Source organism: Priapulus caudatus, unplaced genomic scaffold (assembly GCF_000485595.1).
Source record: "Priapulus caudatus unplaced genomic scaffold, Priapulus_caudatus-5.0.1 Scaffold58, whole genome shotgun sequence".
NCBI lineage: Eukaryota > Metazoa > Priapulida > Priapulimorpha > Priapulimorphida > Priapulidae > Priapulus > Priapulus caudatus.
The window spans coordinates 209,042-225,595 of record NW_014577119.1 but is presented as its reverse complement, the minus strand read 5'-3'; the positions used below and the strand labels follow the sequence as shown (position 1 = coordinate 225,595).

Sequence of the window (16,554 nt, the reverse complement as noted above, 5' to 3'; positions counted from 1 at the left end):
ACATACATACAACATACCATACATTAATTACATACATACATAGCATACATACATACATACAACAAATACATACATACATACATACATAACATACATACATACATACACACAACACACAACAACACACACACACACACAGCACACACCACACACACACACACCACACACACACACACACCACACACATACACACACACACACACACACACACACACACACACACAAACACACACACACAACCAACAACACACACACAACATACATACATACATACATACATACATACATACATACATACATACATACATACATACATACATACATACATACATACATACATACATATATAGATAAATAGATAGATAGATTGATTCAACTAACAAGACATAATATATCTAAAATCAACATATCGCTTTTCTCTATCATACCTGATTTTATGCCAAGCACTGTGCATCCGAGGCAGAAAATGAAACACATCAGAAGAGGCCCCATACCGTGAGATTATACGTTGGCGTATAGCGATCTTCCTTTCCCGTGTGATCTAGTAAAATTGATATTACATCGTGTGAGAATAAACACATAACCTCAGGACAAAACCACGCGACGAACCAATAGGTTTTAAACGTCTAATTTACGCTGATCATACACGATTATTACTGAAACCACACATGAAACACACCGACTCCGCTCCTATTCAACCTATCACAACATGTAATACACACACATATTAATTCCGCATTAAAAATAGTCCACGTCTTCATAGCACATAAAATCGACGTTGAAACTAATTGATATCTAAAGGAAACACACTTTCGTAGTGCATTAATGAATTAAGTTTAACCATCTATGCACACAGACTGGTGCATTGCCTGTTTGATTGAATTTGCGACAAAGAACCTACCCAGTTCATCAGCGGATTGCGACGGCACATGCAAACAACTCAATTTCTGCGATAGGACGTCACGTTTGTATATATCTTCTGCGCGTGTTTACATGACCGCTGTGTTTTTTTCTCGATAGCTAATCATCGATTGACATACATAAAACTTGATTCCCTTCTTGATCTATAACCGATAACAAATCGAAATTCGAACACGTCCCAATTCTATCCCAGTGTGTTCTTCTCTTGCTCGTGTCGTTCATATATCTGGTGTATTTCTCCTACGGTAGAGTATATATCTAGCTGGGATCAATCGTGATACGTCTATCACGTGTCGCACATGTTCGCGCCGTGTGCGCATGCGCGTGCGCGCGTCCCCGCTTCCATTTCGGTACCCCCGTTCCACCGTGCGCGCGCCACGCCTCAGCGCACTGTGTTTGGGTACCTAAGCGTCTGAGCGTAACGCCAGAGTAAATATAACAACACATCGGATTAACATTCCTCGGACGCAGCGAGAAACGAGACGAGGATTTCTCCAGTTATTACGTAATGATGTTATTTATCGTGCAAATAGCGCGAGGAGCATAGTTCTTGTGTGAGTGTTGACGAAGCTAATTATCACGTAGTATTAGCTTTCAATTTAAAACGAATTTGTATTGAACAATGCTAATTTATTATGCCAATACTCGCAAATTTAAATTCAATAACGGTGAACGAGCGACTTTATGTTAGGTCCCCTAGCATATGTAGCTCATTTTTTATGTAGCTCATTTTTTATGTAGCTCATTTATTCAATGTTTAATTATGTTTCTTATGCATGACTACGTTGTTAATTTATGTTATTAATACTCATATTTGTTTATTGAATCACGTAATTTTAAACCAAAACATCACGTTTGAACTATGAATTATTGTATGAAAGTTTTTGCTGCAGCGCACTTCGCCGTATTTCGTCGTCGCGCGTCTGCCAACATCGCCTGCGAAAGTTTTGATTGACATAATATTCGCTCGGAAAAATATACACAGTGCGGAGGGTTGTCAGCTAGAATAACTCAAAACGAAAACAGTTTAGGCGTACTATTGAATTTTCTTCATGATAGACATTATTGGCGCGCGCATGTGCGTAAGCGTTTTCTTATGTAATTAAACATTGGGATATGCGTGCGTGTTTGGCCAACCCACATCCGTGTTATGTGTACGTATTGGGTTTATGTCATATTTACGTTGCGTGCACGTTGCGTGAACTTGGCGAGCAGTCATGAATCCGCGAAGACCATTACGTTTGATAAAGCGTTGCCGTGTCTTGTGCTGCTGTGCAGCATAGGGAAAGTTGTATTGCCCTTGTAAGAAGGCAACAAGGCTATTATTTTATGATTTGCTGTGAAAGTGTACACATATCGAGGAATGTTTGCAAGAATTTAGATTGTTTTTGTGGCATGATAGCATTCATGTAGTATACAGACTAAGTTAGCTAGCTCTAAAAATCCATTTTTTTGATGAAAAAGAACAAACCCCTTCGAAATGCTCGCTACGAAACTGATTTGTATAGAATATATATATATATATATATTATGTATATATTGTGCGATAGGCTATAACACAGTTAGGGAAAGTCGGAAGACTTGGCGCCTTGTAATTAACAAGAAGAGGAAATTAGATTGAAATTTTCTATTTCAATAATCTCATGAGTATACTCTCTTTACTGTAAATTCAGTATAATTTAGCCATATATTTTTTCGCTTGGCAAACGCTGTGCATATTTCTCATCCTCTCCTATGCAACAGCATAGTACGAGGTTTATCTTGTAAATATTAGACTTCAAATTCCAAGGGACTATATTGAAGACGGAAAGAGACAAAGCTGATCAAATAAACAGATCAACACTGCCGATCGTCTGAGAAAAAACCTCAAATTTTTAATTTACTTAGGAGGAAGAGAGGTACGTACTTCCAATACGGAATGACAGAAACAAAGAAGCTGAACTTAAATGGATCATTAGAAGATGGCACGTGTCAAAAGCAATGATCACGCTCAGATGATCGAGTGCAACATACAGGCTTCATAAAGCAAGAGGGAATGGCAATCTTCACCTGACCATGATAAATTCTGGATACGATTCGGAAAAAAATTTGCGCATTATATTAACTACGTTTTGCGAAAGCGTGAGATATGCCAGGGGCGGATCTAGGGGGGAGGGGGGTCCGGTGGAGTCCGAAACCCCCTTAATTTCAAAGTGCCCTAAAAAATGTCATTCAAATTTTTTTTAGGACTAGTTTTCCTGATAAAGATTTACTTATATATATATAAATTCGTAATAAAAAAACTAGAAATGGGCAAAGAGGTGTCCGCGAGGCGTCCGGGGTACCGGATGATCCGGATCCGATCAATTTTTGCATTCTAGACATCAAAATTACTGCTCGGATGCGCTCAGAATGCACCAATTTTTAAAAGTTTTCTTAGGGGAGGTCCCCCAAACCCCCCTAAGTGGCATTCGGCAGCTTTTTAAAACACCAGAAAAATTAAGCAGGAAAAATGCCCTTTATTGCTTCCTGGACACCCCCTTTCAAAAATCCTGGATCCGCGCCTGTATGCACTGATAGACAATGCACAAATATAAGCCTGAAGACGTCAGCTGGATAAATTTAGTCAATAACTAAGCAAGCAATGAGAAAACTAAACTAAATAAGAGAGATAATTAAGAGATAATAATGAGAGAACTAAATAACTACGGAAGTTGCGGAAAACATATTGATTTTATTTCATCCCATAGGTGGCGCAACATATGCACCACGTTCACAGTGTGCGAGAAGGCTGTTTCGTGATTGTGTTTCAGAAACTTCTTAATCGTTCCGCTAAGTTAAAGTCATGGCAGAATTTGTACAGAAGAGTTTGGAGGAGATTCTTCCAGAGTTGGAACAAATGAAAAGAGTTAAACTTTTTTCTCAGAAAGAAATAAAGTAGGTTATACAATCTGTACGGTGTACCACAATGTTATAATGTACACAGTGGCTATATGCCCGGCAGCCGGCGTATATCTGACGGCTGCCGGGCACGGTCTTCGATTTCCTAAATGCCCGGCAGTTTTTAATTTTTAGCGTTATCTCAAGTAAACAAGGGTTAGAGTTAGGATTAGGGTTAGGGTTAGGTTTAGGGCTAGAGTTAGGGTTTTTGTTAGGTTTAGGGTTAGGGTTAGAGTTAGGGTTAAGAACTGCCGGGCATTTAGGAAAACGAAGACCGTGCCCGGCTGCCGGGCATATAGCCACAGCGTATAATGTAATAACTTGGTCACGTTGGTGTGATAATGGTATTGGTAGGCCTAGTTACTGACTTAAACCGACCAGGCTCTCCGACTGTTACACGTCGTAGGAGCCTAACACTCTTCCATACGAAATGCCTGGTTGCTTGAAAACAAACTCCGAATTTCGTAAAATTTCGTAAATAAATCAATGTATTACCACATTTGACCTCACCTGTTACATAATAATACATGTTTGGAACTATCGCATCACTTCTTAATTACTATTTACCTCGAATTACACGTTAAAAAATAAGAGAATTTTGAACAGCTATACTATTGAACGTTTGATAAACGCCATTCTGGATGTTCTTATGTCTCTTTTTGTTCGCGAAAATTCACGAACTTTCGCTACGTATTATGGGATATCTATTGAAAAATGGCGGTGTTTGTTCGTCGTTTCATCTTATCAATTCTAATAATTACTCGCTGACACGTAAATACATAGTCAGTCATAGATAGTCATAGTCATAGATAGTCATAGTCAGTGATAGCGCACATATAATAAATCGAGGCGTGGAAGTACAGAGAAGCAATAAGAATCATAAAAAGTTGGATAATTTTACGTTTAATAGCAGCGCACGTCATGCCGAACAATATTCTATTGCGTCGGCTTGTGACCCTCTTGCCAACGTAGTGTTAAGCGAGAAGGGAACTTGTGGCTAGTACTGACGTAGCTCTAGTACTATAGCACACGTACAGTGACTGCCGCAGGGCTATAGAACATCTTGAACTAGATTTCGCAGCTGCACCAGCTCCCCAAAGTTCCCACGAAAAATCACTCTCAAAATGCAAAATGATCGGGCTTTTTAACACTTTCCACAACTTTACACCATGTATTTATGCATTTATTCCTTAAAGTGCTAGCACTACTTGCGTTTCGTTTTGAATTGCTGTTGTGTACATGCGTGACGTCACCCGAAATGTAGACAAAACACATGGGCAGCTATAATGCAGCCTATTACATTTCTCCAAGCTTTTTCATTATAGCATGGCGGTTGCTGCCTTTACGGTCCTAGTTGCAAATCGCCGAAGGCGGTTTGTGTGCTAGGGGGGTCAGGGGGTGATATTTAGCATGGCGGCTATGATATTTAGAGTGGCGGGTGCATTTTAGGATGGCGGGGCTCGACAATAGCCTGTCGGGCCGCCAGGCTATAAGTGCTCTTGGAGAACCCTGGTATGCTCACATGCATGCACGCACGCATGGGTTCATGTATATAAATTATAGGCGCTGACCACAATTAATTTTTGCAAATCTGTGACATGTGCAAATGTGGACAGAGCTCTCTTATATCCTTGGGCCCATGCATGCACACAATTGTGTTTAAAATGGCAGCTATATAATTTATTTGGCTCTGCTCATTGTAATACCAAGCTACTGTCTATAGTTCCTTTAATTAACACTTTTTTCTATTATACCAACAGAAAAATCATTAAGAAGACAAGTGACTATGAGTATAAGCTGAGGAGAAAAACAAAATGCAAAGAAGATTTTCTCAACTATGCTCAGTATGAGATCACCCTGCTGTCACTCATCAAGAAAAGACGAGCTGTAGGTTTTTTTAGCATACAGAAATGTAGCTAACTCATTTTGCCTGGGGGATGGGTGCAAAGCCATGTGTAGTTTGTGCTGTTGGCAGTTAACCATGGACAGTTTGTCATTGACGATGTAATGGGATCAACATTGGTCTGGGTACAACTATATCCCATTTGACCCCCCACCACCACCAGCTATGGCTACAGCCTGTTCATATAAATTGCTAACAATAGTGAACAATAATGTAACAGTGATTTTTAATTTCGGTAACTCTGTGGTTGAATAAATTTCCTGCTAATACTAATAGGAATGCATTTAATAGTATTCAATTGTGAATTTTCTTGCTTGTCATTTTGTGTTATTTGAAGATGTCTATTTTGGGCTATTTTATAGAGACTGGGCTATCATTTCAAGAAAGAAGAAATTGATTATCCTCTTATCCATCGAATTCACCGGTTATTCAGGGTAAGCAAAATTTAAGTGCATCCATGCAATGAGGGTGTCTTTAAACTTATGACTGCTTTCCCGCATGACTAATGCATCTGTTGCATAGCAATTTGCAGTAAAACCAGAATAAATCATAAATTAAATAATTAAGTTTTTCCGGGTTTTATATCTGACAACGAGTTATAGCAGATTAGACAAGGTCAGGAACTAAAGATTCGTATTGCTGAGAAATTAATGTATGCATGACTATTAATGTTTAAGAAATGAAATATCTGTGCTGTGGATGAGGAAAATATGTCTGCCTTGTTTTTATAGTATTGTGAGCAGCGTTTTTCTGAGGATGTAAAGGTCTGGCTGTCGCACATCGAGTTTTGTAAAAAAGTGGTAAGTTCGTGCCTCACAGTTTTCATTGTCATGCGTGCAATTACATTACGTAGATTTCAGTGCATCAAAACTCGTTAAATTAGATTCTTACGTATCTTAGGACATGTCTTTTACTTGAAAACATGCACTGCTGTAATATGATACACATGATTTATGACACGAGGGTACAGTACAGTTATCAGTATGAAGTTAATGATGAAGAGTGATGTCTGGAATATTTCTCGTGCCCTGTTCGCATGACTTTGAAATAATAGAAAAAGCCATTTGTCATTGATGCCACTCTCTTTATCTAAAGTTGCTCAGCAATTTTACTGTATCTTTGTTTTGTTTAATTGCAGAACCAACGAACATCCGTAGGAAATATGTTCACACACATGCTACAGCGCCACAGTGGAAACCCACGTAAGTGAACCAGCTAATCATTGAGTTTTTGTATATAATAATTTAGTCTCCGTAGGTTTATTAGTTGCAAGAGTATTTTTTGTGGAAGCTTGGTTCTGGCCATGTAAAAGATTCAAGGTGAGTATTGATTGCAAATTCTGCATCTTTTAAATAGTCATATATGAAATTACCAGTAATCATCATGAGTTTCAATAAAGAAATAAATAAGTAAATCACTGGGTCAGTATATATGTGAGTTCTGTGAGAACATTTACCTATTTCTAATCGATAAGCCATACCTGTTAGTCAACATAGCTGCACACACCTGGGTGGAGGCATTATTATTATTTTTATTATATATATATATATGTTTATATTGTTTGGCTATTTTCTGCACAGAGTTGTGGATCTTGGCTGCCAAATGGGAGTTTGAAGAAGAGAATTCCACAGAAAAAGCGCGGGAGCTGCTTCAGCGAGGATTGCGATTTCATCCAACTACCAGAAAACTCTGGCTGGAGGTAGTTATCATCAAGAGCGTAGCGCGAACAATGATTAAAATTGAAAACCATTTCTTAGCTAGTATATTAAACTAGATTTGTAACGATACTTTAGTAAACTAAAATTAAGACGGCGTGCAATTTCTATCATTGTTTGATCTAGTTTTTATATGCTTTTGTTATTGTGTGCTCTTAGATTAGAACCAAAATGCGGTCTACTCTACATTTATTTTTAATCGCAGCTAGTGTTGAGAACTCGTTGCAACAATCATGCCATTAATTTTGAGCTCAGCTGACGAATCAGATGCAGCTTGTAGAATCGCATGATTGTTCGTCCGTGCGTCCGTCTGTCCATCCGTCAACAGTTGGGCACAAATCTTAACCGATCGACGCACGGTCTTGATATTCGCGACGTCGTGGGGGGATTGCGAAAAGGACTCGGGATGTCGAATTTGGGGGTCAAAGGTTAACTTAAGGTATAGGAGGAAATACGGAATTGCGGCACAAATCTCAACGGCTTGACCTACGCTCTTAATATTTTATGTATAGTGTGATGGGGAGGAAACCCATCACCAGCGCAAAATTGGAGGTCACAGGTCAAAGGGCAGTGGGGAAAGGTCAGCCATTTTCTGAGGACATGGTCTAATGGACCGAGTGCGAAACTTTTTTGTTTCAGCGCTGACCTACCGTTTTTATCACTTTATTGAAAGGACCATGAAATCTACTTTCCGCTGACGTGCGAAGAGTAAGTGTCTGATAACCTTTTGACCCTCAAGAGGAGGGTTAAACATGGATTTGTTGACTGTTAACAAAGGACTGAACTGCTTTTGCTATTAGAGCCTTCTCCCCCCACACTCTCCCTCACCCTCCACCCCCGCCCCACCCTTCCCCACCACCACCACTACCAGAGATGCAACCACTACGATTTATCCTTGTTTTATACGAATTTCTATTCCTTTTGCACCACGACGACCAGTTTGTATCAAACTACGAATTTCACTGTGATAAAAAAAAAAAAAAAATTTAATTATTGACATTTTTTGTCAATTTATTGTCATTTTTGACCCTCAGAATGCAGGAAATTGCATCTCAAAATCAAAAATTTTTCCGGGGGGCATGCCGGACACCCCCAGGAAAACTCGGGTCACTACGTGACCCTCGATCTACTAATTTGATGACCAGAAACTACAGATTGCTTCAAATACGTGTTGGCATCTCTGCACTACGCTTGCGCTCGACGCATATCCATGATAACATGTTAATATAGCGAAGTCATTAAAGTTACACAGCTGTATCTTTATTACTGTACTACCAGTAGGTATAGCAAAGCCTATCATAGATTTTAGATCTGTATTAGTAGTATCCTAGATATATGCTCTGAGCGCGAACGCGGTAGCAGGAGGGCGCACTTGATTCAGTTGCCAGTGAGTTTATCAGAAGGGAAAGGAATACCTGGCTACAGTACACATCAGTTGAGCGCTGTCGCTCTGCGGTACTTGTTTAGATAAACTTTATATCAGATGATTTTTAAGAGAAATGTTTTGCTATTATGCACAGTACTACAGAATGGAGCTGCTTGCTGCGGAGCAGGTTAGAAAACGGCGAGAGGTCTTGGGAATTGAGGAGCTGAAAGACGCCAATAGTTCTGACGCAGTAGATGATGTCATAATGAGAGGCCATGTCGCACTGGTTGTCTACAGGCAAGCCATTGAAGCAATACGTAAGAGCTGATTCCATTCCTCAAACAGTTGCGCTTTTTTGAAAAATTTACAAAGAATCGTGTGTCGTCTCATGTAAATAAATCAGATTGAATTAATTTGTAAAAATTAGTAAAAAATTAGTATTTTTAAGTTTTGATATTTGGCTTCTAGGTTTAGTGTAGTTGTGGTTTGTATTTACAGGCAATTTGTTATTTTTTCTATTTTTTAGCGGATGTAAATTTTTGTGTATCATTCTTACCAATCTGTAAGCTGTTCAACTATATACACGGCCACGAGGAAGCTATTGTTAAAGAGTGAGTGCATATATACTCGTTTTTGTTTCATAGTAGCATTAAAAACAAGTATATATATATATTCATGATATCAATCTGTTATAGATAGGATCGTGGTCATAAATTGTGAGTTTTCATCGGAGTAGAATGGATACACAGAAATTAGAATTAACCTTACATATTGTTTTAACTTTATTTTTATGTAGGTGGCATAAATATAACATTTAAAAGCACCTCTTCTTTGAAATGTACAGTTTGCAGAGTAATAACTTTGATTAACAGAGTAGTAGAGTTAATAAGTTGGTAGTTTGAACTTCTATATAATATGTGACATATCTCAATTCGCAACCATTCTTTATTGCAGTCAGTCCACCTGTATTTCACCAGTGCTTGTATTATTGCAGTCTGCAGGAGAAGTTTACAGATAGGGAGGAGAGTTGGGACACTCTGGCGCAACGCCACATGCCGAATCCTGATCAATCACAGAATGGTACGTATGCAAAGCTGTTGTTTGTTACTGTCACTTGTCCTTCGGTAATAGTTTTGCAGGAGTTAGGCATATAAGTGATGCAAGGGAAAGAGAGACAGGGAGAGGGATAGAGAGAGAGAGAGAGAGAGAGAGAGAGAGAGAAAGACAGAGAGAGAGAGAGGGAGAGGAGAGCGAAGAGAGAGAATGCCATCTAGCAACTATGTCACATGGAATGCATTGAAGGAGGTTATGTTTTCGCTCTCGTGTGCATGTGTTTGTGTGTTCGCGCGATCGATATTAGCGCGTCAGCGAGCCAGCGAGCATGTACATGTGAGCGAGCAGCAAGCCAGCGTGTACATGTCAGTACACTGGCGTATATCGTGGCTTATTCCTGTGTTCGTGAGTCGTATGGCGTATGGCGTATGTCACTGGCGGAGGTATGCACTCTCCATGAGTGTAATCTGTCTAGTAGTATCTGTTGTGGCTACTGCTAGATGGTGCTGTGCCAGAGACGATAGAGGTCGAGTGCTGGCAGACGTTTGAAGAGGCCATTGAGCATCTTCCTACGCAGAAAATGTGGACATTATACGCGAACACCTTGTACAAGTGGCTACGCATAGAGGGCAGCACAAGCTATCAAATTGAACAGCGTATGCAACGACTTCTGGAGGTTCTTCAACGAGCAGCCGATTCAAACCTGCTGTCCGACACCCTGTATGCTCAATGGGTAAGAAGCATTGCCTTTTTTTTAAATTTTTTTTTTTTTTGGTGGAATTGGGTTATGTTGTTGTTCACACTTCATGTAAAATCCATAATCCTAACCCTTGAGGTGAATTTATTTTGAAATACTATAGATGGAAATTCTGATGTATTTCAATAAATTTTCAATACATGTTGCTTTATTTACTAATTAGTGATTTTCCCGTAACTTTGGTTCAGAAGTTAATTCTGTTTAATAGTTCAGTTCAGTTTAATATAGAAAGATAAATGAAAGGTTTACTTGCTCTCAGTATAGAGAAATTTTCTCAACAAGAAATTCCCAACCTTTTTCAGGCCATTTCCTCCTCCATTGCCAAAACCATTGCAAATCTGCCATTATATATGTTCTATTCAAAATAGGTTATAGTTTCCTATGATATTCCCAATTCTCCTCCATTTTCTCTGGTTGGTACCCATTTTCTAAAGTCTTTCATACAGCCACTGGTAGCTCCATCTTCATACTGATCTCACCTTGAACCTGTTTCAGCTGAATCTACTGGAGCAGACTGGACAAATAGGTGTTGCCCGCAAGGTGGCTAGGCATGCGGTCAAAATGTATCCATTGTCCATCGCTCTCTGGAAGCACAGGTTGGCCCTACACATACACTGCCTAGATGACCCGACTGATGTACGAACACTTCTGGATAGCGCGCTCTCTGCAGTTGCGGAAAGGGTATGTCATAACGTCATTATTTAGTTGCCTGGTTCGTTGTATCATACATATTCTGTATATATTTTTATATACACATAATGCTATATATAATATTTATCATGGATAATATGTGCTACATACATAGTTCAATGTTATATATGTGTGTTCTTGATTGTTGCACTTCAGGAGTCATTTCCACTTTGGATGTTGGGTGTGGAGTGGTGCCTTGCAGTTCAACCAAACGAGACCGAGGATCTACTAAAGGCTGGTGTGGGGAAGTGCAGAGAGGTGTGCGTGCCATTGAAAGAGTATTACCTAGAGTGGGCCGCCATGACAGGTGGTGTGAGCAAAGCCAGGGAAGTCTATAGCACGTAAGTGTTCACTTTTTGATGCTCAGAAAGGAAAACTCACTACAATAACAAGAGTAGCAACAACAGTGAAAAATAATTGCTGCAGCTCATTGTTAGCTGGGAACCCAGTAATATTTAGAAATTAGAAGTTATATATTGGCAACCAAGACTGCAGATTCATCCGCTCATGCATCATGTGTACATGCATTCACTTACATATGCACCCACACATGTGGGATTTCCTCCATTATGTAGCTGCTGACCATGGCCCTTTATGTTGCTAAGCTCAGTCATTTCAACAGGTTGGAACTTATACAAAAGGACACTTTGGTTTTGTTGCAGGCAGTCGAAACTGCGACCACTGTCGGTTGGTTTCTTCACAAAGTATGCAGCTATAGAGAATGCTGTGCCTCACTCATCTATAAAGAGACTGCGTAAAGTCCACGAAGATGCTGTTCGCGAGTTTGGTGATCGAGATATTGGTATGCATTCAGCTACAGTTACTTTATAGTCCTGTTGCATTAACTGCAATTTATCATGTCATATTTGCAGCAGTAAACGATAACAGTCGTCTCATCAACAATTTACATTTTAGATTTTTCCAATCTCAATATAGCAATTTAATTCGCAAGCGTTATTCATATTTACGTAACCGTTACTATTCGGCTGTAAGTGGCTGCGATGGAGTGACTGTGGCATGTGGTTCTGCGCAGATGTTTGGCTAGAGTATGTGAAGCTAGAAGGGACTCACGCTCACGGCAATCCATCCAACTCCAGCAAGATGTACTGGCGGGCCAAGAAGGCGCTCGATGGGAAACAGCTTGACGATTTCATCACTGCCTATTCGTTGTTGAACATGGGACATGACGTGCAGTCGTCCTAGTGATGCACCACGTGAATAACAGAAGCAGTGGTTGTCACAACAAACTCATATATTATACGTCAGTAGTATTTGATAGCATCTACTTAGGATGGCATCATTGTTAGTGTAATTGTGTATTTGTTGTGTATGTGTAGGTTTGTGTAGTAAAATTTGCAAAATACTATTTCATTAACTAATATTACTTTTGCATTCTGATACTGAATAATATGGAAATGGCAGATGCTTACTTACCAGCATGAAACCAAAAGCCTATCAGGCTACATTAATATATATTTTTTACCCACAATAACATTTGCACTATAAACACATCTATGCATATTATTCACATCTAATTTAGTCTTTTTATACTAACTAAGTCGCACAATCAATCAAATCTATGCCATGAATCACAAATACTCCTCTTTTTGTTGAGAAGGGGAAAAGCATTGATCTTTTTTTACATGTGTTTTTTAAGTATTGAATTGCCCCAAATCGTATCAAATATGAACACCGTAGTGCAGCTGTTGGTGACGCACGCAGGCACATACACATATTCAGACGTATATACACCGACTCCTATTTTATAAATTTTTTCTTCAGCACAGGGTGAGAAGTAACGCATTTCGTAACACAAATCCCAATGTGCGGGTCTATATAGATTCATCTATAAAATTATTAAAGCAAAGCAAACACATTTTTGTTTGTCAATAAATTTCTTTATTCTGTTTTTAACATGGATAAACAGTTCTGGGCTGAGCAGCGTTCAGCAAAGAAATCCTGTACCAACAAACATTATGTCGACTAATAAGTAGTCGTAACTGTGATCAGTAATGAAACGCATATCAATGAGAAATATTACTCTGATATTCCCATAAAGCTAATGGCATTTGTAACATTTCGTGCAGATTTTCACCTTGTTTCCTTTCAGCAATATATATATATATATGTTGTGCATTCTCCATTCGCAGATTCAAAACATTTTTCTCATAAATAATGGTACAGTAAAATAATAACCACAAATAATGTTACTATTAGTGTAAGCAATGTATACTAGTGTTACAATTTAACAAGGTATATTTTTCCTATGATGAACACAAATAAAAACTTAAACAATATGCAAGTGTATAATAACAACATTAAATATATAAACAGTTTGAAAGACCGCTGTATTAAAAGGTATTCTGTACATGGAATATTTAACAAAAAAAGAGGGATTCAAAGTAACCTCTCTAATACAATTGGTGCACACATTATCACAAATTATACATTGCAAGTTGTTCAAATTTTGTTATTATAACATTAATTAATGAAAAAAATGTTATAGTAATTGGCAATTGCATCCATCTTGTTACCTCCGCCCAACGGAGTTGGAGGAGGTTATGTGATCGCTCTTGTGCGTTCGTGTGTTCGCGCGATCGATATTAGCGCGTCAGCCAGCCAGCCAGCCAGCGCAGCGAGCCAGCTCGTAACACATACATGTTACATGCTGGCGGAGGTATGCACTCTCCGTGAGTGCACTCTGTCTAGTTCATTAATGCAATGCAGCATCTAATCTCATCTCATTGATCCCCCCTACACACTATAGTACTCACAGATATTATGTAAAAAATGAGGCTGCAGCACAGGATCAATTGCTTCTCTCTGTTACAACTCGCCTCTTCATCAACATGCCAGGAAGCAGTGCAACTATAGCGACGCAGAGCAGCTTGCATAAGGTCGCCACTGTGAAGACATCATCGAGTGAACTGATGCTTGACAGGATGCCACCGGTCTGCACACATATGTAATTGTATGGCATCAGTCCTGGAATGGAAAAAATTACATTAGATGCGTAACTGGAAAGGAAAACTATTAATGCTGATGCGCAATAACAATAATTTCACTTCTTACCTATTAATACAGTGAGGAAGAACTGATGCAGCGGAACGTTGACTAGTGGTGAAGCAATGTTGAGAAACCAGTTCGGCGTCATGGGAAACAGACGCAGGAAAAGCAGAAAGAAGAACAGGCGATCTCTGTTCTCATCGATCTAAATTTAAACATCAGTAAGAGTATCACTGTATAACACATGCAGTAATGTGCATCATAATTGTGCAGACCCAAAAATTAATTTGTATGATTTCAAGTAAGAGAAACAAGTTTGGTAAAACCTGAGTTGATGGTTAACTGGTTAACCTCTATATAATAGACACATGTTTAAATAGAACGGCAGAATGAGTGGCAATTATACCTTGAAACCATCTCAATAGAACAGACACCTGTGTGCAATGGGCACTTTTTGGTTTTACCTTGAGTGGCTCTTAGATACAGGGTTGACTGTGACAACAATCGCCTGTATGTGCCACACTGCATTTGCATTGAAGATTTTACAATTTTCGTATAAAGGGATTTGCACATGCACACAGGGCAGATACCGTACTTTGTTCTGCAGCAAGTGCATCTTTTCAGGTAGATGCTGCTGTACAAGTTTCCTTCCAAACAAATGTGACATCAGGAAACAACAGGTAGCGCCACATGCTGTCAGTAGGCAAACTAATGGGAAAGCGACCCACAGGGTAAACAATGCACCTGCCAGAATGTTCTGAAATTAAAAAAATTAATAAAATTGTAAGTGTATGTTGGTACATGGCACTAGTAGCTTCTATTACTACTACAGTGTTAGCTGCCTACTTATGAAGTGAATCAATTAGTAATGTAGAGCAGGTTACGTGGGTCTATGATTTTAAATGCTACAAAAAGGTAACGGATTACCAGAAACACTGATCCAGGAATTGCAAAGCTCTGTTTGTACAGATAGGCACTGCAAAAGAGGAGCAGCACATAGTTGAAGTGCAACGTCTTGTACTGTTGGAGCATCTCGGCTACTTTCACAAGAGCAGCCATGCTGCTTGGGAACCTCAGACAAGCTCTGGTTTAAAATACAACGGTATAGCAATTAGCAGAATATTAGCGATACACATTTGGCACGCATGTCAAGAAAAACAATTATTGTTTAGTTTCTAATGCGGCAAGTTAGTTAAACAGTGGATGCCAAATACCATATTTAGCAATTCATCACAAATGTCTCAATGATTAATGCAAATTAAAATCCTGTACACTTTTACCAGTGTAAATTGTTTGAAATACCACATTTACCATTCCTACAGTTTCCTCTCTACTATTTACTCCATCTCATTTACCTTCTTTGCATACTCCAACTTTCTCCTACTTTCTACCTCTCCGAACCATCTACCTTTCTCTCCTTCCCCCATACCTTTAGCTTCCCCCTTCTTGACTTCCTTTACTGTATCCCCATACTTACCCCTCTTATTCAGCTTCTCACCCTTCTCCCATTTCTTTAAATCCTCTACCACATCCATACTCCCTTCAATATCTATACATTCTCCCCCCCCCCTAAAGTTTGCTTCAAGAAATGGCAATGAATTGCACGACACCGTGCAAGAAAGTATTCAATCTCACAGCTGTCTTCCCTAGAGTTGGGTTGTCTGCAAATGCAGACGTTATAACTCCGCTTTGCTAATCTGAGGGTGCGGGTTTATCTGCGTCTCCATTACTGGGGTCTGCGTCGGCTCGGACTAAGAGTAAGAGTTGTGTAGTACATTATTATAGCAATAATGATTAGCACATAAATATTATACCAAAATTAAGTACCTTTGCTCTCCTGTCAAGTCTGGTGCTTCGAGAGAAATCAAGTAGAGGAGTAAACTCGCTGAACCAAATATGACAGGTACACAGAAAATCGATGAGCACACATTTTTAATCCTCGCCATAGCCATAGGCCCTAGCACCCAACTGCAAAAATTATGTAACAACTTAGAACACCAATCAGAAGCTAAATGCGAGAAGGGAACTTGTGGCTAGGCCTAATCATACAAAATGTAATACAAAATGCATCCATAGATACTAACCCAAGGGGTTGGAACCCCTTGGGTTGCGATCTAAGTAGCTATGATCAGGAGTGTATTGATACACTCCTGCTATGATGCATCTTAGAGACTTCGGTACCGCTTTTTTCTCATGCAAACCTGATCAAAGAAAGGTGGAAGAA

The 16,554-nt window shown here is 39.3% G+C and overlaps 2 protein-coding genes across 2 annotated transcripts in view; one reads left to right on the top strand and one right to left on the bottom strand.

Moving 5' to 3' along the window:
* Window positions 1-3,666: 3,666 nt before the first annotated feature.
* On the top strand, window positions 3,667-12,699 carry LOC106821102 (U3 small nucleolar RNA-associated protein 6 homolog). The gene is made up of 14 exons (XM_014825759.1): window positions 3,667-3,837; window positions 5,601-5,727; window positions 6,106-6,177; window positions 6,475-6,543; window positions 6,882-6,945; window positions 7,324-7,442; window positions 8,979-9,141; window positions 9,351-9,435; window positions 9,819-9,904; window positions 10,378-10,610; window positions 11,130-11,315; window positions 11,481-11,665; window positions 11,987-12,126; window positions 12,358-12,699. The coding sequence occupies exons 1-14, from the start codon at window positions 3,746-3,748 to the stop codon at window positions 12,525-12,527; spliced, it is 1,791 nt and encodes a 596-aa protein (XP_014681245.1). The 5' UTR covers window positions 3,667-3,745; the 3' UTR covers window positions 12,528-12,699.
* An 806-nt stretch (window positions 12,700-13,505) lies between these two features.
* The window catches only part of LOC106821104 (transmembrane protein 41A-like), a 9,637-nt gene continuing 6,588 nt past the window's right edge, over window positions 13,506-16,554 (bottom strand). Inside the window, exons 2-6 of the mRNA XM_014825767.1 lie at window positions 16,158-16,298; window positions 15,258-15,414; window positions 14,926-15,087; window positions 14,397-14,535; window positions 13,506-14,309 (exon numbers count right to left, since the gene is read on the bottom strand). Coding sequence (XP_014681253.1) covers window positions 14,134-14,309; window positions 14,397-14,535; window positions 14,926-15,087; window positions 15,258-15,414; window positions 16,158-16,282 — 759 coding nt within the window. The 5' untranslated portion in view covers window positions 16,283-16,298 and the 3' untranslated portion in view covers window positions 13,506-14,133. The remainder of the gene's footprint in view (window positions 14,310-14,396; window positions 14,536-14,925; window positions 15,088-15,257; window positions 15,415-16,157; window positions 16,299-16,554) is intronic.